Here is a 22347-nt window from a genome sequence, read left to right as displayed (position 1 = left end):
CGTCCTTTAGTGTTTCCCCACCCGACACCCTCTCAAGCCATTCTCCTTCAAGCAGTCACAGGGATCTTAGTCATGCCACTCTCCTACTTAGGACCCTCTGAGGCTCCCCAGTGCTGCTGTCAACCAGCACTGCTTGCAGTTCTGAGACTTCAGATTCTCTTTTACCTCCTTGCTTTAGCACATGCTGTTTCATCCTCTCTTCCCCTCACCTGACTCCCATCCCTGTCTCTTTGCCCAGAAATCCCTACTCTTCTACTCTACTAGAGAGAAGCTGTTCTTTCTCCACCCTCCAAGTACCACGAGGCCAGGTGGAGCACCCCATAGCTCTGCCGTTTCCTCCCTGGCAGACACACCATGCCCTGTGTCCCTCGACGTCCCACCCTCTGTTCTTCATTGTTTCTGTCAACAGCTGGGCTTAGTTCATGTTGTCCCTCTGGCTGGCTGATTCCTACTTGTCCTTTGAGTGCCCACATGAGTCTCACACCTCTGGGTGGCTCCCTGGACTAGGTATCTCTGCTTTGTGCTTCTCTCCCCGCCACCCAGTGCTGTGCTGTTGCCTAGGTGCCTGACTCCTCATGAGCCTGTGAACTCTGAGGTGGGCAGAGTGTGTTTGCTAAATACATCTGAATTGCTCTCCGTGCAGCCCAATGCTAGTCTCAGGGGAAAGAGACCTTAGGTGACAGGTGTGTTTGCTAAATATTTAACCACTGGCTCTTTAGGGGAAATATATATGTACACACACACACACACATATATCTATTATGTTTTACTGATATGTACATGTAACACACAACTTAACACATAATAAAATATACAAGACTCTTTATTGTAAATTTCATGTAGCCAATTGATTCTCACAGAATGCTTTCATTGGTTTTGCCTTAACTCTTGTATCTATAGCCAACCTACAGCTGTAATTGATGAATGAGTGTAGATAATCAACAAAACAATAAATTAAGCTCTGTGATTGTCGTATTTCTAATTTCTGTGATGTAAATATTTCCAGCATGGCTGATTTGGAGCTATCAACATGAAGTCGCTGAATGCAGAGTTGAACAAAGATGCACCATAGCACACCATTGTGTAGTATTGATATTTCCACCACACACAGACAAGAAATAATTTTAAGAGCGTGAATGGTAAAATGTTGTAAAGTTTTAGAAAGTGATGAGTTTTGAATATTTATTACCTTTGTTTAAATATAGTTGACTTCATTGTAAGGTAATATAATTAAAATTTTAATAATGGCTGTGTTTAACAACCGTATCACGAAATTGAAAATTTAAGAGCTGGCTCTCATGAGCCAGTAAGAGCTGCTTCCAGCACATCACTGGCCCCCAATTTCTCCTCCAGGCCCAATGCTGCTGCTAGTCTGGAAGACTTTCGAGTTCGCTGGGTGACCCACCCAACACCCTCGGCTTAGGACTCCTCCTCACTCCAGTGATCTTTGTCTCTCCTTCAGCCACCACCCTGTTCTCATGGCCTCACTATGGGACTTACCATCTATCACCAGGAACAGTGTTGCGCAAGAAGCTCATCCTCCCCTCTTGCCTCTTGGACTACAGCCTGCTCTTCTTCCAGTCCTCTCAGCACTGACAAACAGGTCCTTCAGTTTTGAAGGACATTATTCCCTGAGCCCTGTTTATCAGCCTCCTCCTGATGCCTGAAACATCCCTCCTCTCTGCTCACCCTTCGCTGTAGCTATACTCAAGCCTTTCACCCTGGGCATGTAATAATTGTGCAATAAAGCAATTCATGTTTACTACTGTTACTTCAGTAGAAACCCTCTTACCTGATGCAGTTGAAACCAGCAGGTGAAACCAGAAGTTGATCAATTCAACAGAAAAAGTGAGTTTAAAAGGAGTATCATAAAAAAGGACATGTATTTGGACATATCTTAACTTAAAACATATAAATGTGCGTTAACTTGCCAGTCTTTTGATGTGATGCTAAGGCTTTTTCTTTGAATATGGGTTTGCTGGTTGGAATTCCACATTTCTTGTAGAACATACTCATGACAAAGTGTGTAGACTTGCAGATTCTAGAACATGGATAAGAGCTTTAAGACACTTGCAAAGCAATTTGAGTGCAGACTCGGGTTTTTTTAGTCTTACAAATCTTTTACAGTGGTTTCCCCAAGCCAAACTTAAATTTATTTTCCTTTGTGGTAAAAAAAAAAAACCACATAAGATAAAATTTATCATCTTAAAACACGTGTGTGAAATTTTGAAAATTGTAAAACACTGTAGATTTTTTTATTATTATTATTTGGCTGTGTCAGGTCTTAGTTGCAGCACTCGGGATCTTCATTGAGGCATACGGGATCTTTTGTTGTGGCGCGAGGGCTTCTCTAGTTGCGGTGCGCAGGCTTCTCTCTAGTTGTAGCACCTGGGCTCCAGGGCACGTGGGCTCAGTAGTTGCAGCATGCAGGCTTCTTTGCCCCCTGGCATGTGGGATCTTAGTTCCCCGACCAGGGATTGAATCCGTGTACCCTGAATTGGACGGCGGATTCTTAACCATTGGACCACCAGGGAAGTCCCTGTATAATTTAAAGAATCTTTCAATTAAAAAAATTTATTAACACATTGTAAATCAATTATACTTCAATTAAAAAATAAAAACGTAAATTTACCATCTTAACCATTTTTAAGTATTCAGTTCAGTAGTGTTAAGTATATTCACATTGTTGTACAAAGAACAATTCATCTTGCAAAACTGAAACTTTTTACCCATTAAACAACAACTACCCATTTCTCTAGTTGCTGTGAGCAGGGGCTACTCTTCATTGCAGTGCAGGGGCTCATTGTAGTGGTTTCCCTTGTGGAGCACAGGCTCTAGGCGCATGGGCTTCAATAGCTGTGGCTCACGGGCTTAGTTGCTCCACAGCATGTGGAATCTTCCCAGAGCAGGGCTTGAACCCGTGTCCCCTGCATTGGCAGGCGGATTCTTAACCACTGTGCCACCTAGGAAGTCCCCACATCTTAGCTTTTTAACTGGGTACCTTGTCTCTACCAATAAAACCAGGGTTGTATTAGTAAAGAAGATGGGAGAATGGGTACTGAGGACGGTACCAGAAGTGTCTGCCACACTTGGTGAGCACGAACACACTAGAAAGTGGTTTGTTACCCAGTGGGCATTTTGGGGGGCCATGGGCTTTGTTCTGTGTGCTGAGGAAATGTGGAGTTCAGCTTGTCCCATGACTCAGTGCCATGGAGGTGGTGATGAGCGTATCTACTGGGCTGTTTTTATTTCACTAGAACGTGAGCTCCACCGAGTAAGTATTGTTCTTGCGTTGTTCACTGCCGTATCCCCAGCACCGACATTAGTGCCTGTCACATACTAGAGACCCCATACATATTTAGGTTGAACCAATGATAGTGTTGTTTTCTTCCCTGGGTATCCTCCTATCAGGTGATGTCCTTCAATGTGGAAACTGCAAAAGGCCATTGGGGAAAATTCCTCCCAATAGTGCCCACTCCATTTAGTCTCAGCAGGTAACCTCAACTCTTTCAGGGGCAAAAGTTAACTAACATGCCCCTTAATCCTTTTCTCCTTTCTACTTGTCTCAAAGGAAGAGATGTTGCTATAGGCTGAGTATTCGGACACCCTCCAACTTCATATATTGAATCCTGACCCGTAATGTGATGTAATTAGGAGGTGAGGTCTTTGGGAAGAGTAGGGATTAGTGTTCTTACAAAAGAGACACCTAGACCCTTCCACCATGTGAGGATAGAACAAGAAGTCTACATCGCAGAAGACCCTCACTTGACTGTGTGTGCACCTTGACCTTGGACTTCCAACCTCCAAAAATGTGAGAAATAAATTTCTGTTGTTTATAAGCCACCAAGTCTGTGGTAGTTTGTTATAGCAGTGCAAACAGAATGAGACAGATGTCTCCCCATCCTCTCCCAGGCTGAGGCCAGCCCCCCAACTTTGCTGATTTCCACCCCTTCTTATCTCATCAGGGATTTTTTTTTTTTTTTTTTTTTTTTTTTGCCATGCTGCATGGCATGTGGTATCTTAGTTCCCTGACCAGGGATCGAACCTCTGCCCCCTGCAGTGGACGTGCAGAGTCTTAACCACTGGACCACCAGGGAAGTCCCTCTTCAGGGATTTTAATCCATCAATTATTCTCTTTCTTCAGTGACCTCAACTTCTTCTTTCTTCTATTTATCCTTCAAACATCTGCTAAAAGAAAAAGCAAAACTGTTATTCTTCTGTCGGTAGCCCACTCAAGCTATTGTTTACCTCATATTCCTCAGTGATTTCAGCCTCCCAAGGCAGTAAGTTTCCCCTGTGTGTTGAAGATTCCTTGATCAACCAAGGGTTCTTGGCTGTATATGTAAGGAAGCCAACCCTGGCTACTGTGAGCAGAAAAGGTATTTATTGGAAGGGTATCAGGTAAATCATATAACAAACTCCCTTGCTCTGACTCAAGATCCATTAGTCATAACTCTGGTCATTACCTGGACTCCCATGGACCTTTCTTAGGCATGTGGTCAGTCGAACGCTGTGACTGACAGACCTTTTGACGGTTTGTGTCTGGTTTATTTATCAGTCTCTTGTGAGCTAGTTTGCTGTTAAGTCAGCCTTACTTTCATGAAATCATAATTTTATGGCCACCCATTACTTAATAAGAAATATATATATATATTACTTTCCCTGCTTGGCTTTTAATTTTAGAAACTGAAGCTAATTTGCACCAGTGTTATGCTTTTCACTTTTAAAAAAAATATTTGTTTATTTGTTTGCATGTTTTGGCTGCGCCAGGTCTTAGTTGTGGCATGTGGGATCTTCACTGCTGCATGCAGGATCTTCAGTTGCAGCGTGCGAAATCTTAGTTGCAGCATGTATGTGGGATCTAATTCCCTGACCAGGGATCAAACCTGGACTCCCTGCATTGGGAGTGCGGAGTATTAGCCACTGGACCATCATGGAAGTTCCACGCTTTTCACTTTTGATTTCAAGGATGTGGCTCCTTTATTCTTTTGTTATTATATGTCAAATAAAAATATTTTACTGTTTTTATTTTACTAAAATTATTTTACTAAAATAATAACTAAATAATGAGTAATAATGCTTACTAATTATTACTATGAAAATTAAAATGTTATGCATATTCCCCCAAACAAATTAAATCTTTTTGGACCAATTAAAACCATAAACAGTCAATATCATACATGACTGTCCCTAGAATATTTTTGGTTATTCCTGAACTCAGATCCTGATGCCCTGGCCTTGCTCCTGCATGGGGACATGGGCCACCGTGATGGTGGGCTTCTCTGCATATTTCAACTCTTCCCTGTGTCCAGACTCCTCAATCTCCTCCCAACCCTCATCTCTCTGTGGAACCGCTGATGATCAGCTCCACAATCCCCAATTCTGTAGTACGGAAAACAGTTTATCTTCTCTGCTTCCTACCTTCTCAAACATTTTAGTCTCAGAACCACTCTACATTCTTAAAAATTATTAACCCCATAGAAATTTTAAAATGAGGGTTATTTATATTTACTGTATTAAAGCAAAACATTTTAAAAACATTTGTGTATTCATCCATTCAAAAAATAATAAATTACACGTTAATATAAAAAACATAGTTTTATTTAAAATATGTTTTCCAAAACAAACACACATAAAAAAGTAGTGAGAAGAGTCGCATTGTTTTTGTTTGTTTTGTTTTGTTTTGTTTGGGCTTTAAACAACAGATTTATTTCTCACAATTTTGGAGACTGGAAAGTCTGAGATCAGGGTGCCAGCATGGTCAAGTGCTGGTGAGGGCCCACTTCCTGGCTTGTAGGTAGCTGCTTTCTCACTGTATCCTCACTTGGAGAAGAGCAGAGAGCATTATTTTGCAATTCTGCAGACCTCTTTAGTGTCTGGCTTAATAGAAGACAGTTGGAGTCCTATATCTGTTTCTGCATTTAATTTGTTGCAACATCACATGTCATGCAACCTTTGGAAAATTCCACTGTACATTCATGAGAGAATAAGGATGAAAAAGGCAAATCATGTCTTAGTGGTGTTACAAAAATGTTTGACCCCACAGATCCTCTCTCCCCCCAGTCCCCCACCAAGATTAGGGATCTCCAAAGATCCCTGGATCACACTTTAAGAACCACTGTTTTAGGGCCTCCTAGGTGGTGCAGTGGTTGAGAATCCACCTGCCAATGCAGGGGACACAGGTTCAATCCCTGTTCCAGGAAGATCCCTCATGCTGCGGAGCAACAAAGCCCGTGCGCCACGACTATTGAGCTTGTGCTTTAGAGCCTGTGAGCCACAACTATTGAGCCCATGTGCTGCAACACTGAAGCCCACGCACCTAGAGCCTGTGCTCTGCAACAAGAGAAGCCACGGCAATGAGGAGCCCGAGCACCACAATGAAAACCAGCCCCCACTCACTGCAACTAAAGAAAGCCTGCACAGCAAAAAGAGACCCAACACAGCCAATAAAACAAACAAACAAATAAACTTTTTTTTTAATTGCCTTCATAAAACAAATTGTGACATTTAAAAAAAAAAAAAAGAAAGAACCACTGTTTTAGACCATGTCCTGGGGATGAGTTGCTGATTTTTCACACCCAAAGAAGCCCGTCATTCGCTCACTCAGCAAATACCGAGGACTTCCCTGGTGGTGCGGTGGTTAAGAATCTGCCTGCTAATGAATGCACAGGTTACAGTTCCCATCCCTGATCCAGGAAGATCCCACATGCTGAAGAGCAACTAAGCTTATGTGCCACAACTACCGAGCCTGCGCTCTAGAGCCCGCAAGCCACAGCTACTGAGCACAAGCACCGCAACTACTGAAGCCTGCGCGCTCTAGAGCCTGTGCTCTGCAAGAAGAGAAGCCACTGCAATGAGAAGCCCACGCACCACAACAAAGAGTAGCCCCTCACTTGCCACAACTAGAGAAAGCCCATGCGCAGCAATGAAAACATAATGCAGCCCAATAAATAAATACATAAATAAATAATAAAAATACTAAAAACAAACAAATACTGATCACCTTCTGAGTATTAGACACTGTTTTGAGTGCTGGAGAGGCAGGTGAGAACAAAACAAAGTCCCTGCCCTCACGGAGCCTATGTTCTAGTGAGAGGTGATAGGTAATAAACAATTTTAAAAATATAATTATGTTAGGCAATAAATGCCACCAAGAAAAATAAAGCCAAAGACGGGAATAGAGATTGAAGGAAGGGGACTGGTGTTTGTTTGTTATATTGGGGTGGTCAGGGAAGACTCTCAGAGGTGACATTTGAGCAGGGACTGAAGGATATGAGGGAGAGAGCCAAGGGGACGTCAGAGGGACAGCATTCCAGGCAGAAGGAGCACTAAGTACAAAGGCCCTGACATGGAAGTGTGTTCATTGTGTTTGAGAAAAAGCAAGGAAGCTGGTGAGGCTTGAATGGAAGGAGTAAGGGGGAGAACGGTGGGAGAGGAGGTCAGAGGAGGGAGGAGAGCAGATTTCTCATGTAATGGTGATTTCATGGAATTAATGCGTCTTTAAGGCCGCAGCAGTTTATATTCTCCAAAAATGGCCACAGCAATATTTCTAGTCCTATATGCTCTTCCAGAACTTTGCCATTCCCCATCTGGAAATGGAGTCTACTTCCTTTGCTCACAAGCCTGGGCGAAGGCTTAGTGACTTCCTTGATAAACAGAATGTGGCAGAAGTGACACTGTGTGACACCCAAGGCTAGATCATAAAAAGCAGTATGGTTTATGCCTGGTTCTCTCTGTCATTGGATGCTCACCCTGGAATCCAGCCACCATGCTGTGAGGAAGATCAAACTACTCCAAGCAGAAAGACCGAATGGAGAGGCCCACATGCAGGTCTGAGGCTTTCATCTGACAGCCAGCAAGAACCAACAAACATGCAAGTAAACGAACTTTCAGATTATTCTAGCCTCCAGCCTTCTTATGAGTCTTCCAGCTGAAACCACAGACGTGGGCTAGAAAGAGACAAACCATCCTTGCTGTGCCCTGCCTAAATTCCTGTCCCACTGAATCTGTGAACACAGCAAAGTATTGCTTTACCCAACTCAATTTTGGATAATTTGTCAGGTAGCAGTTGGTAACTGGAACAGAGGCCTCTTAGCATACTAAGTGAGCATTTCCAAGTACTAACCTAATCAAACAGGTCTGATTAAAATCCTGCAATGATTTCTTAGGCTAAAGATGATGTACCCATCAGGGTATTAAATCTCAGCAGTCAGTTGGCCTGCTTCCCTCTGGGTTATAACTGGGCAGCTTTGGGATTCAGGCTTACGGAGGGAAGTAGTCCCAAGATAGGTTAGTAAGAAGGAAGTAACGATAGTCAGGTATGGGCAGTGCCTAGCTTCTGATTTCTTCCCCGCCAATGAACAGAGGCCTCATGAACACCAGAGAAAGCCCAGAGCCTCCTTCTCTTGCTACTCCCCATCCTACCTCCTGCCATAATAAACCCCTGGTTTTGAAGGATTTCTGGATGAATTTCTTAAAAGTTTCAAGTAGAATAACATCTGTGGACCACAATGACCTGCAGATATGTGTGTTTTAACGACATGAGTTAGTTGATAAGGCTCTGCCCAGAGAGATGGCTCCCTTGCCTATATACACACGTCACATCTTCCTCTAAAAGGTGTACTTTATTTTCCCGCACCTTGAATCTGAGCTAGATGTGTATCTTAGTTTGACCAATAGAATGCAAAGGAAGTAATAAAGTGTGACTTCTGGGTCTACGCCTTAAGAGTCTTTGAAGCCCCCATTTTCATCTTTTTGGGATCAAGCCACTCAAGATATAAGCTTGGGCTAGAGACCATGTGGAGAGAGGCCCAGCCAGCACCCCCAGACATTCCAGCCACCCCATCTGTGGCACCAGACATGCGAGTGAAACCATATTGAGAGTTCCAGCACCAATCAAGCTCCTTCCTGAATGCCTATGAGTGACCCCAGCTGACGCCATAGGAAGCAGAATTGCCCAGCTGAGCCAAGCATTAGAAACCACAGAAACACTAGAAACAATAAATCATTGTTATGTTTAACCACTAAGTTTTAAGGTGATTCTTAGCCAGCAACAGTTAACTGAAACATTTGGCAACAATTAAAAACCTAAACTGTCTGAGACCTCCCTGATGGTCCAGTGGCTGAGACTCCACACTCCCAATGCAGGGGGCCCGGATTCCATTCCTGGTCATGGAACTAGATCCTGCATGCCACAACTAAAGATCTCGCATGCCGCAATTAAGACCCTGTGCTGCCAAATTAATTAACTTAAAAAATTAGAACCTAAACTGTCACACAAAAATATGAAATTTGGGGTTTCCTTTTTGAAAACACTGGACCTGTGTTGCTCACTTGAATTTCAGGGCAGACTCTGAAAGGTGTGCCCATACCCAGAGTGAAGAATTGTGGGAGCAATAAGACAATTGCTTCAGAGAAGGGAGGCGTTCTGCCCGTTCCCATGGCTTCTCTGGAGGCAGAAATGATGGGAGCTGGTGACACCCAATCATAACTATTATCTTTGCCAAAGCAGGTTCACTGGGCAAGGCATTAAGCAGCAAGTATGCATGATTTCTGGGCAGAGAGAGGGTTCTCCCAGGAATTCTGCAAACAAAATATGCTGTTTTGCCTTGTTGAAATGTATAAAATTTATCTTCTGGGACAGTACGCACAGGGCGTCTTGTGATTTACTTCAGAACAATAGAGGACAGGCACACTTGGCTAACTTCATCTTTTGCTCAAGAGAAGGGAAGACAATTAATTGCCTTGTGGTGACAGGGGACCCTCATGGCCATAAAGGGGATTTGACCAAGTAGCTCCGTGAACTGGGATGAACCCTGGGATGACAGTGACAGGGGTATTATATGAAAAGAGCTGCCTCCATTCTCACCACCATGGAGACATGGGGAAGGGACAACTGCCAGGAAGAGAGGTGATCCAGGAAAGAGGAAACTATTTCCTGGCTTCTTCCTCATGCTCCAAATGGTAGGGGCCTCTACAGTAACAAAATTACACTGTTTGTTACAAGCCTGACTCTGACAGGATGTGATGGGAGAAGGGATCTATGCATGCAACATTCAGAAAAGCTGATACAGCCACTCCCCACTGAAATGAAGCAGAAAATGTTAAATCACACACAAGCAAAACAAAACCACTGGGTCTGCATTCTTGCCTGTCAACAAACAGCTGGGGCTCAGCAGCTCTGGTTGCCCCATGAGAGCTGACATCCTGCTCTGCCTCCCTCGCTCTCTTTTTTATTTTTTATACCCCACCCTCCAGGTTTGCCTACAAGCATTACTGTCCCTCTTGGACAAGGGATTTAGCCTATATCTGCAAAGTGGGAGTGATGATCCCATGGAGGTATCAGGGGGATAACCTGAGATAATTCCAGGAAGTGAGTTCTATTATCACCCTCATAGATTCCATTTTACAATACAGGAACAGAGAGGCACAGAGAGGTGCCATAGCTTGACCAAGGGTACAGCTAGCAAGGTGCAGAGCTGGGATTCAAAACCAGGCAATTGGGCTCCAGAGACCATGCTCTTAACCACCCCACTAGCTGTTCCTGGGTGTTAGATAGGCAAACATTTTATAAGTTGTAGAAAAACTCAGTGCATCCCTGAAGGGTAGTTGTAATTCTGGGAAGGCATAAACCAAGCACCCTAGCTCTGCCCCAGGTCAGTGTGGGAGGAGGAAGAGCTGCCCTGGTGCCTTCCTATCCCAGGCAGGCACCAGAAGAGCAGAATTCTACCCTGGAGTTCCAGGATCTTCATTGTGGTGAGCCCTAAAGCTGATGGCTTTCTGCCCTGTTTCTCCTTCACCCTGCAGATGGTCTAGTGCCATGATTAAGAACAGACCATGGGGACTACCCTGGTGGCACAGTGGTTAAGACTCCACGCTCACAATGCAGGGGGCCAGGGTTCGATCCCTGATCAGGGAACTGGATCCCACATGAATGCCACAACGAAAGAGTTTGAATGCCACAACTAAGGAGCCCACCTGCCGCAACTAAGACCTGGCGCAACCAAATAAATCAATAAATAAAAGAACAGACTCTGGAGCCAGACTGACTCTGGATCTGGCTCTACCTCACTTTTGAAATGGGTAGTGGCTTCACTGTTGCATGAAATGAATTAATACATGTGACTGTCTGGCACATAATAAGTGCTGTAATTGGTAACTGTTCCCACACCTTATCAGCTCTATACCTTCCTCCCACCCCAGGGTTCTCAAACAACCTGATTCTTTTGTTTTTGATCAATTCCCACCTTGGAATTAGGGTACAACCTTATCTTCAGAGGGCAAAACTGATCTACAGGTGGAAGCAACCATGGGGAGTTGCAGGCATCCCAGCTGGCTCTTGGGAAGTCTCTTGGGAGCAAGCACTCTCTTGGGGACTCTAACTTTGCCCAGGTGAGTGGCTTTTTACTATACTTGCTTCTGGAATCTGGAGGGAAGATGGAGGACTCGTGGCAGCACCCACCCCTGGAGAGATGGAGAAGGAGCTCTGATAGCTTCCCTTGCCTCTCCTTCCCCCTCCTACAGACCCCTCTCCTCACTCATTCTAGGCCCCACATATCCCCTCCTGCCTCTCCCTCCCAGGGCTCAGGTGACTCGGCCTGTTGGCTAGAAAAGCAATTGAATTTCATGCAAGGTTAATGGCTCTTGTCCCCAAAGGGAACCACTCACTGGGTCTGCAATGCAAACCCCTATTTCCCATCTGTGGGGTCAGAGCCAGCACAACAGGAGGAGTGGCCTGAAGGCAGAGGCTTTGCTGGTGTTGGGACTCCTGGGTCCTATCCTGACTGACCCAAGGGGAAAAGCAATGATGGAGGTGAAACATGGTGAGGAGGCTGGACTAGAGTGGAGACAGAGATGGGGAGCTAGAATCAGAGCCCTGACCCAGGGCCTGGGACTCAGTCTAAGGGAAGAGGTACCTGGCTTGGGCAGGGACTCTGATATAGAACTCTCTCCCAAGTCACGTTCACCTCCAGGCATCATTGCCTAGCAGTGTGAAATTCACAAAGAGCTCTGATAGCCATAAACCTACTTAACCACCAGGAGAGCCCTGTAGAGCAGTGACTGCTCTTATGCCCACAATCAGACTTGAAAACAGTCTTAGAAAAGTTGTCACTCTTACATCCATTTAACAATAAGCAAATAAATCCAGCTCTCCTGAGTCTTTCCACATATTTTCTTTGGCATGTTGAGTCTTGATTTGCTCTCCTCCTGAATTTGCCTCCCAAACCCTCCCCTTCTGTTGTGGTTTTGAAACACCTACAAATTCTTTGATACTGCTCCCTTCAAGAAATGGAACCAAATTCCCCTTCAGAGGTAGTGGGGCCATAAAGGCACTGTGCCTTCCTGCCTTCCTACTTGTTCTCTCTCTCTCTCTCTCTCTCTCTCCTCCCTCCTTCCCCCTCTCAGCTCTAGGGGAAGCCTGCTGCTTGTCATGAGGAGATCTATGGAGAGATCCATGCAATAAGGAACTGAAGTCTCTGACCAACACGTGAATAAGCTTGAGAGCAGATGCTCCAGACCTAGCCAACATCTCGGCTGCAACCTCATGAGAGGCCCTGAGCTAGAGCCACCCCTACACAAGTTGCTCTCGGATTTCTAGCCCTCAGAAACTGGGTAAGATAACGAATGTTTTTGTTTTAAAGCTACTGAGTTCGGGGGTAATTTTTATGCAGCAATAGATAACCAATACATCTTCCCCACTGTAGGAACCTCCTCTCTCCCCCAAACCAAGTCACAACTTTACGGGAGCTCAAACCATTAAGAAGTTTTTCTCTTATACTCAGGTTAGGTAGAACACCTGCATCCAAATATGTGTGGTTGCTGCTTTCTAGCTGTGGTATATTGGGCCAGTTACCTAATCTCTCTGTGCCTCAGTTTCCACATCTGTCAAACAATGATAGAAAGGAAGATTTCAAAACTTAAATCAGGGAATAGATATGACAGTACCTGGCCCAATGCTGGGCAGTTGGTGGGTGCCTGATAAATCTGACCTCCTTCTGGCCCTCTCTAACTTTCTAGTTCCCGACTCCTTTGCATGCCCCCAAGCCTCTGCCTGGACAGATTGGGACTAGGACCAGGGGTTTTGGGGGTCCCCCATCCTCTTCCTGCCACGGGATACAGAGGAGGAAGAGACCTACCCTGCATCAAGGATTTTCTCCCAGTATTAGGGTGAAAGGTGACTTGTCCACGAGAGGTGGGATGTACTGCTGGAATGGTCCTCTTGCAGATCAGGGGCTGGAGCTGCATTGGCAAGGCTTGGGCTCCAACCTAGTCACCCCTCCACCCCCTTGGAGGGTGAAAGGAGTCTACTTTGCCACTCATTCGTCCCCAATATATTAGGAAAACTGTTATTTCCAAGGCTTTGCCCATTTCTTTCCCTTTTTACCGGCTTTCTTCCTCCCCTCTCCATTTTTAAATTTTTAAATTTTATTTTAACAACAAATAATATATGAAAAATTACATTAGCCAACATCCCCTGAGAACTTATCAGCCAAGATTCTAAGACTGTTATGTGTCTCACAACCACTTTATGAGGCAGGTTCCTGTATTAGCCCCATTTTACAACTGAGAAAACCAAGGCATAAGGATTAAGCAAATTACTCAAAGTCACACAGAGGCAAAAAGAAACTGATGGGACTTCCTAGGTGGCGCAGTGGTTGAGAATCTGCTTGCCAATGCAGGGGACATGGCTTCAATCCCTGCTCCAAGAAGATCCCACATGCCACTGACCAACTAAGCCAGAGCGCCACAACTATGGAGCCTGCAGTCTAGAGCCCGTGAGCCACAACTATTGAGCCTGTGTGCCTTAACTAGAGAAAGCCCGTGTGCAGCCATGAAGACCCAACACAGCCAATTAATTAATTTAAAAAGAAACTAATGAAGTCCGGACTTCAAGGTCAGGACCTCACTTATACAGACTGTTCTAAAACTCTGGGCTTAATTTTGTACTCATATTTAGTAGTTCTTTCCTTAGAGAGGCCCACAAAAGGCAGCTTCAGAGGTAACAGGTGCAGTGTGCTTTCTTGCAGATATTTTTTAATTATTTTAAAAATACATTTATATCTATAAACTTGTACATACAGAAATAGATTCCCTAACTTTTAAAAAATACTTGTGGTCCTACCGTGTGGATAGCTGCCACCCGGTTTTTTTTAACAGAAAGTCTTGACTGTCTTTCCACGTTTCTGTCAGGGAGTGTGCGCCACAGATGCTCAAATTTATTTACGCACCTTCCCAGATTTGAGCCCTCTACTCCCCTCTCAACCGCGTCGGCCCGGCCCCCCCGGTTCCTCCCTGCCTCCCCCAGCGTACCCTCCGTTCGCCCCGCTCCTCACCCCGGTTTCCTCTCTCACAGGGCCCCCTTCCCCAGCTATCCTCGCCACCTCTCCTTCGCCTCCATTCTTAACTGCCTAGTGCATTTCTCTGCTCTCCCTGCCCCGCCCCCGCACTTCACCATCCAGCGCACTGACCCCTCTCCCGCCCTCGCTCCCTCTCTGCCAACCTCGCTACCCTCATTCACCGTTCCCCGCCTTGAATCTTTCCGCTCCCCTCCCCAGGTCCGCCCCCCTCCCCCCCATCCCTCACTGGTTCCCCAGCAGGCCCCGCCACTCCGCGGCCTGGCAGGAGCGCACAGCCGGCGGGCTACGACGCGCGCTGACAGTGTAATGAATGGCTTCAGCGGTAATTAGCGACCCGGCGGCTAATCACGATGTACATTTACATTTTAAGTGCTGCAGAGGGAGCTGGGAAGGGGAGGGGAGCGACGCGAGGGGATGCGGGCCTTTTCCGCGGTCTCCCTTCACTGACTGGAGAGCGAAGTGAATCGACTCCTCTACAGCTGGCGGCAGTGGAGGGGGAGGGCGGTGCGGCGCTTTCCAGGGCCAACCCAGGAGGACGCAGAACAGCCTCATCCTCACCCGACATAAACTTGGAGCTCCCAGGCCCCTTCCTCCAAATTGCAGACCCCCGCGTAACCCCCTCCAAGTGAACGTTGAGCCTAGGCTTGCATACCCCCGTGGATGGAGAGCTCGCTTCTTCCCTAACCAATCTGTTCGAACACAGATTCCAGCCGTTCGGGGACTTTTTCTCAGGCCTAGCGAAACTGATGCCCTTTAGGTCCCACAACTGCCCCAGTCTTACGGAGCCAGAGGTTCCCTGCGCCCCACCAAGCGCTGCAGTCCCTTGGGCCTTCTCCAGACTGCTGTGCCTCCGACCCCTGTGGCTCTTCTTTGTGGGGCTCGCGGGAGCTGGGGCGAGACAGAAGTACAGGTTCGGAGCGGAACGCGACATCGAGGGCCCCTGATCACAGAGTTCGAGCAGAAAATCCGAGAGGGGGTTGGTCATCCGTACTTTGGGGCTCAAAGTTCCACCTGCTCCAGTTACTCCCAAGGGGCGGTAATGGGGTCAACCCCGGGTTCCAAACAGCAGCGCTGAGAGCTAGGAGATACAAGATGCTGAGGAGGTCGCGAGGAGAGGGAAGGGAACCCTGGCAGCCCCGTCTCAAGACTGGGGCCCAGCTGCCCCGAGCACTGTCATGCCCCCCGCCCCCAGCACTTTAAGGACTTCCCGTCCGCCGCAACTCTCTGAGCTCCTCCCCTCCACGCCCCGTGGTAGCCACCCCCGCCCAGATCAGGTCTGGCCCACTCTCAGTTCTGTGCGCGCCCGAGGGGTTGGAAGGAAGAGCGAGAAGTTAGTTCTAGGGAGGGTCCAGCTCCTTCTCAAACCCCATCCCTCTCATCAGCAGTCAACTTCACCTCTCCCTTCACTGTTCATCTTTCCTGGCAGGAGATCCGGGGCCAATCCCTCAGTCCTGCAGAGTTCCCCGGGGAGGGGCACCCAGTAGCTTCATAATGCCTCCGAGGCTTCAACTTCACACCTACCTCCCTTCTCTCTCAAGACCTGCCTTCACCCAGTCTCCTTTCTGAAAAAGGACCCTACTGGGTCCCAGGGAGCCAGGCTAACAAGAAATTCCACCTGAGAAGAAGGGGTACACACGTTAGTAAGGAACAATGCCTGGCTCACCCTAAAGCATGCAGCTCTAATACTCGACTTTCAGGCATGGATGGAGGGAGCTTTCCCCTTGAGAAGGGGTCTCCTTGTTCTCTTCTCATTCATCTCAGGGAACAGCCTGGCTCTGAGCCTCAGTCCCCACACCCTAGGGGTGTGCGGGCGTCCAGGAGCTTCCAGCCCCAGTCAGGAGCGGCGAGGCTGAGACCTCAGTCTCCGGCTGCCCTGCGAGGACCACACCGCGACGTGGTCGTCGAGGGCAGGCGCGCAGCGGAGCCGGAGCCAGCGCCTCCTTCACTCTGATGATGGTGCAACAGGACTGTCCTTGAGGCGAGAACAGCGTCTCAGCAGCGGAAGGGACGGGGGTGGGGGTGGGGGGTTGCTCTAAGGAGTGGAAGAAAGAGGCCCCAGCCCCCAGCAGGACGCTTGGAAATCTCTCCTTGGGAGGGGACAAGGGGTGGCCTTCAGTTGAAACGCGGAAGGGCTCGGGGACGCGGCAAACGCAGTTTTTATTTAGGTTGCGCGTTTATCAGGTCTGACTCAGGGAGGGCTGATGGCGATTATAGGGAAACTTCACCTGACAGGTCACCCCGGAGCACTGCCATGGCGCCCCACGGTGTGCGCAGCTGGCACGCCGGGGTAGCTGAGGACCGGACTGGATCCGAGCGGCGGGTGAGCCTGGGGCGCAGGCTGGCCGGGCTGAGTTAGGGGCGGGGCCTGGTGGCAGGGGCGGGGCTCCCAGGCTCTCAGGCGGGGCCTCAGCTAAAGGCGCGGAGCGCAGGGCGCCGAGAGCGCGGCGCAGAGCAGCGCCCAGTGGAGAGAAGTGGAAGACGAGGATCGCGCCGTCCCAGCCCGCCCGCCCGCGTCCACGCCGCTCCTGCACCCTTACCCCTGCCGGCCCTGCCGGACGCGACCGGCCGCCATGCAGCCCCGGGGCTGAGGCCACCGGATGGCGAAGCCCGCGTCCCCGCGGTCCCAGCAACGACGGCGCATGGAGAACTTCCGTAAGGTGCGCTCAGAGGAGGCGCCGGTGGGGAGCGGGGACGAGGGGGGCGGCCCGGGCGCTGGCCCCTTCGCCGACCTGGCGCCGGGCGCCGTGCACATGCGGGTCAAGGAGGGCAGCAAGATCCGGAACCTGCTGGCCTTCGCCACAGCCAGCATGGCGCAGCCAGCCACGCGCGCCATCGTCTTCAGCGGCTGCGGTCGGGCCACCACCAAGACCGTCACGTGCGCCGAGATCCTCAAGCGCCGCCTGGCGGGTCTGCATCAGGTCACGCGGCTTCGCTACCGGAGCGTGCGCGAGGTGTGGCAGAGCCTCCCTCCGGAGCCCACGCCCGGTCGGAAGCCTGGCGAGCCAGCCGCCAGTCTCAGTGTGCTTAAGAACGTGCCCAGCCTCGCCATCCTACTTTCCAAGGATGCGCTGGATCCGCGCCAACCCGGCTACCAGCCTCCGAACCCCCATCCTGGCCCCTCGTCCCAGCCAACTGCACCGACGTCCAAGAGGAGTCTAGGGGAACCTGCCGCTGGAGAAGGCTCCGCGAAGCGGTCACAGCCTGAGCCAGGTGCTACTGAAGAGGACCAGACCGCCTGAGAACTCCGGCCTCTGGGCCACCTAGACGGGCTGAATCTTACCCCCAGAGCTTCGACCTTGAGACGTACCTCCACCCTTTCATGCCTTGATACTCTGCAACCCACAACCTGGCAGCATGGACCCCAAGGCGACAAGAGGGGGACCCCAGGGAAGCTTCGTGGTGGGGTTGTTCCTCCACCTGTGTTGCCTGACGACAGAGAACTCCACCTTCAGCTTTTCTGAACCATACGGGGACCTTCTTCAGGGAGGGAATGGTGGGCAGTGGGACTCTTGAGCCTTGCTCAGGACCCTCAAGGGTTAAAGGCACCTAGGATTCTTGAAGTGGGCCTGAAGGGTGGAAGCTGAGGAAAGCTCTTGGAATCACCCCGCCATTGTCAGCAGAGGGCAAGGTGTTGGAAACCACTGTGTGAGGGCAGGGGATTATGAGTTGTGGGGGTCACCTATTCTGCCCCTCACCCAGGACACAGTTTCCTTTCTAGTTTTCCTTCCCCTGCTTTTAAGAAGCATCCTGAGATCATGGTAGCAGGGGTGTCTCCATAGGCTCTAGCTCTTTTAACATCCCCCTTTCCTCATGCTGGCCCAGAGGGAGAGACCCAGGACAGAACTTCCTATGCCTCCTCCCCTGAGTCCCACAGCTGGAGTCTTGCTTCCAATAAAACAAACACAAAAATGGCTCTGTCCCTGGGTTTTTTCCTAACCACTCGCCTGTGCAGAGACTGCTCTGGTGCGCCCCCTTGTGTCTCAGTCCTTTCCAGCCTGGAATCCTTAGCCTTTGGAGTCTCAGGGGTCAGGCACAGAAACTGGACAGCTTCAAAATGGTGCAGGAGGAACATTACCCAGTCCGTGGTTTCTCCCTCTTTCTCAGCCCTCCCTGGTTGGCTCTAGCTTCAGGGCTTGTGGCCAGAAGGATACCTTTGTCACCTTACACATCACAACTAAGGAAAAGGGAGCAGCACGTTGCTTTTCTGGAAGGGGAAGGAAACTGAGCATCGATGAACTCTCCTGAGGGTCACTGCCAAGGGTGGCAGACCAACTAGGGTCCCTAAACCTGCAGCCTCCTGCCAATAGGCTGGCACAGACCCCGCCTCCCCCCCCCCCCATGGATTGGATCTACCCTTCACTGCTCTCTCTCTGAGAAAGGACAGCACACCCTTGGGAGAGGGGGAGGAGAGGCTGAGCACAAATCCACTGCTGGAAATTACTATTCAGCAGAGAAGCCAGGACTTGGGCTGTGAATCACTGCAGGCTCCCTGATAAGCTACTGCCTCCAGCCCCGCACAGCTGTCTGTTGAGAGATAACAGCCTTATAAGCCTTTCTGCCCAACTCCAAGTCAGGTGGGAGGGTGGAGGAGTGCTGTATACTGGAAGCACTCTAACAAATGGTGGGGGCGGGGGGGAGTCCCAGGATCTCAGAAGCAGACCCTGCCCCCTTGCAACTTAACAGCATCCTTGGAAAGGAGGAGATGGGGAAGTATGTAAGTCACTTTGTAGGCAGAAACCTGAAATAAATCCAGAAGTAGATTTCTCCAGTTGACAGAAGGGGCTCTTCAGGGAGTCCACCCCTACTCCCCATCTTGGCTTGAGCTTTGAATGGGGTGAGCCCTGCTATAAGAAATTGCTCTCCCCAATTTCTTGTTCTTGATGAGTCCTGGGGAGGGCCAAAGGGTTTGGGTGTGCTTGTCTTCCTCTCTTAGGGGTGGCCCGAGAAGCATGGAGAGAATGTAAACTGTCCTGACAACTAAGGTGCCCTGGGCTGGCACTGGGCATCCTCATCCAAAGCAAATGATAAAACTTGGAAAAGGTCCCACGTGGTTGAATCTTAAAAGAGACTGGTCTTGGTTCTGGAAAAGGGCCAACTTTCCACAACCACTGGTGTTTGAAGTCCTGATTGCCGGGTCACCAGGACTATACAAGCAGAGACTTTCTCTTTTGATGCCTTGGGTCAGGTAAGTCCTCTTGAAGCCTAGAAACTCGTTCTGCGGTGTGGGGAGGAGAGGGGCATGTTGTTTCCCCACCTTCAGAGCATTAGCCTCTTCACATGGTGAGCTGAGTTCCTGCCCCCATGCTAGAAAGCAGGTTATGAAACTGGCTTTCTTTTCTGCACCTGTACTCTACTCCAGCAGCTTCAGTTCCCAGGATTTTGATAGGTGATCATAGGTGCCAATGGAACCCAGCACCCATGAGCTCCCCACCCCTGCTTTACTGGATCCTCTGGCCCTGCTGACCCAGGAGCAGGCTCCAGAGGTGATAGATATTCCTATATATCCCACCCCTTATTCTAAGGTGGGAATAAGGCAAGGACTGGCCAGGGGAGCACCTCAGAGACGGTTCACTTCAAGAACTGAGTAGAGACAGCATATGAGGGAGTGGGAAGCCCCTCACACACACGCACCGTGAGACCTCATCTTTCCAATAGTGGCCTCTATCCAAGAACTTCCTGAGCCCTGCCTTGGGGCACTTCCAGGCTAGAGGTGGCAGTGAAGACTCACACCCACAAAACTGTCCCATCACACAATCAAAATCCATTTGGTAACATAAATGTGTATCATCCAAGGCCAGAGCATGTGGTCAGACGGGCCCTAGACCACCAGCTGGACCTCGAGGGACTTCATTGTTGTGCCAGGTCCCAGTCTAGGCACAGGGTGGGACTGGGGAGGAAGAATCACAGTATAATCAGACATTGTTTCTGCCACAAGGATGTCCCAGTCTAGGGGAGAGAAAAAAGAAAGTTACAGCACAATACAATGACAGTGGGAGAAGGGAGTTCTGAGAAGAGGCACTTAATTTACTCAGAGATGCTGATGGAGCTAGTTCCCCAATGACCAGAAGGAATTAGCCAGCTGGACAGGACTGGACAGGGATTTCCAGGCAGAACACAGAGGTGATGCTGTGTCTGGTGTGGAGGCAGGCACAAGTGTGTGAAGGAAGCATGGTGAGACCCAGGTGGGACTGGAATACCAGGTGGGAGCTACGTCACACCTGAAGATTGGGGGATGGGGGGGATTGGAAGCCAGGGAGTGCCCTGGTCTGATTGATGTTTGGGAAGGATCCTTCTGGCACCTGTGTAGGTGGGCGGTGGATTGGAAGGGGCCTGACTGCATTCAGTATACTGCAGGGAGGTAGGAAATGGGACAGTGGGAGCAGGGACATATTTGAGAGCTACCCAGGCTAGGTAGGATTTCCCTGCTATTACAGCCAGGATAAAGGAGAGATAAAGGTGGCATTAACCCTAGCTTGGCCAGGACTTAGCCTGCCTTCCTGGCATCACAGGAAGAACCAAATAATAGATGGATTTGGGGGGAAGAGGGTGAGGTAGTGTGGGTCCACAGCTTCAAACTGGTAAAAGCTTTAGAAGCTCTTGTCCACTAACCATGAATCTGCCAGGGCGTGTTCACTGCACAGTTGGGGGAAGACCTGGGTGAGACACACTCCCACCCTGCCAGGCACATCTACCCCACTGGCTCCCTTCATCTCCCAGCCCCCACTCCATTAGTTCTACAATTTGGATCATTGCTACGCCCATACTGGCCACTAGGGACTCTCTAGTCCCCTCTATTTCACTGAGATGTTGAAATACCTACAGGTCTCCCAGAGAGAAGGATAATTGAAGAAAGGGAGGGAGGAAGTATAGTCAAAGGAAGATCTCCTGGTGACACCAGGTTTCTTCCTGTCAGAGCACAGATCTTTGTAATTGTGCCCTCATTAGTGTGAACCTCTGGTTGTCACCCCAATAAACCAGAAGCCATGATTGAATGGATCCTGCCTGCCTTGCTCTCTACCCAGCTGCTGGAACACAGGAAGCCCACAGAGAGCTGTTAACTGAGTGAATAGACTGGCTGAACCAGATTTCTTTTTTTCTTGGCTCCATTGTGTCTTCATTGCTGTGTGCAGGCTTTCTCTACTTGTGGTGAGTGGGGGCTACTCTTAGTTGCGGTGCATGGGCTTCTTATTGCGGTGGCTTCTCTTGTTGCAGAGCATGGGCTCTAGGCATGCAGGCTTCAGTAGTTGTGGCTCAAGGGCTCTAGAGCGCAGGCTTCATAGTTGTGGCACAGGGGCTTAGTTGCTCCGTGGCATGTGGGATCTTCCCAGACCAGGGCTCTAACCTGTGTCCCCTGCATTAGTAGATGGATTCTTAACCACTGCACCACCAGGGACATCCCTGAACCAGATTTCTGAACTGTTCTGATGCCACATCAAAGTCTTTAACTGTCCAGCCCCATAGACAGTGGCCAAAGTTTCCCCTTTTCCCTACCACTGCTTATTCCCTATCCCCACCATCTGGGCCCTTGGGTTCTACCTTCTCTTTGAAGAAGCTAAGGGTCACTATGGTGATATCCAGCTTGAGGATTCTGGTGTTGTTTCTGACACCTGCTGACTATCATAGATATTGAGAGTTGAATTGTGTCCCTCCAAAAGGTATTTTGAAGGCTTAACCGCTGCTACCTATAAATGTGACCTTATTTGGAAATAGGGTCTTTGCAGAAGTAATTAATATATATATAAGATGAGGTCATACTGAAGTAGGATGAGTTCTTAATCCAATACACCCTTATAGGAAGAGGAGAAGAAACAGAGACAAACACATAGAGGGAAGAACAGCCTGTGAAGATGGAGGCAGAGATTGGAGTTTATGCAGCTGCAAGACAAGGAATGCCAAAGATTGCCAGTGAACAACAAAAGCTAAGAAAAAGGTACAGAACGGAGTCTTCCCCAGAGCCTTCAGAGAGAGCATGGTCCTGCAGACATCTTGA

At 49.0% G+C, this 22347-nt stretch overlaps 1 protein-coding gene across 1 annotated transcript; it reads left to right on the top strand.

Moving 5' to 3' along the window:
- Positions 1 to 16772: 16772 nt before the first annotated feature.
- On the top strand, positions 16773 to 18268 carry RPP25 (ribonuclease P and MRP subunit p25). Its single transcript, XM_057723647.1, has one exon. The coding sequence runs from the start codon at positions 16955 to 16957 to the stop codon at positions 17594 to 17596; it is 642 nt and encodes a 213-aa protein (XP_057579630.1). The 5' UTR covers positions 16773 to 16954; the 3' UTR covers positions 17597 to 18268.
- Positions 18269 to 22347: the final 4079 nt, after the last annotated feature.

Source organism: Hippopotamus amphibius, chromosome 2 (assembly GCF_030028045.1).
Source record: "Hippopotamus amphibius kiboko isolate mHipAmp2 chromosome 2, mHipAmp2.hap2, whole genome shotgun sequence".
Lineage (NCBI taxonomy): Eukaryota > Metazoa > Chordata > Mammalia > Artiodactyla > Hippopotamidae > Hippopotamus > Hippopotamus amphibius.
Note: the sequence above shows the minus strand (reverse complement) of the source record. Positions and strands in the feature narration are given on the sequence as shown.

What these genes read in the sequence shown, in the direction of transcription:
- RPP25 (XM_057723647.1), top strand. Translation starts at nt 16,955, where the DNA reads ATGGCGAAGCCCGCGTCCCCGCGGTCCCAGCAACGACGGCGCATGGAG.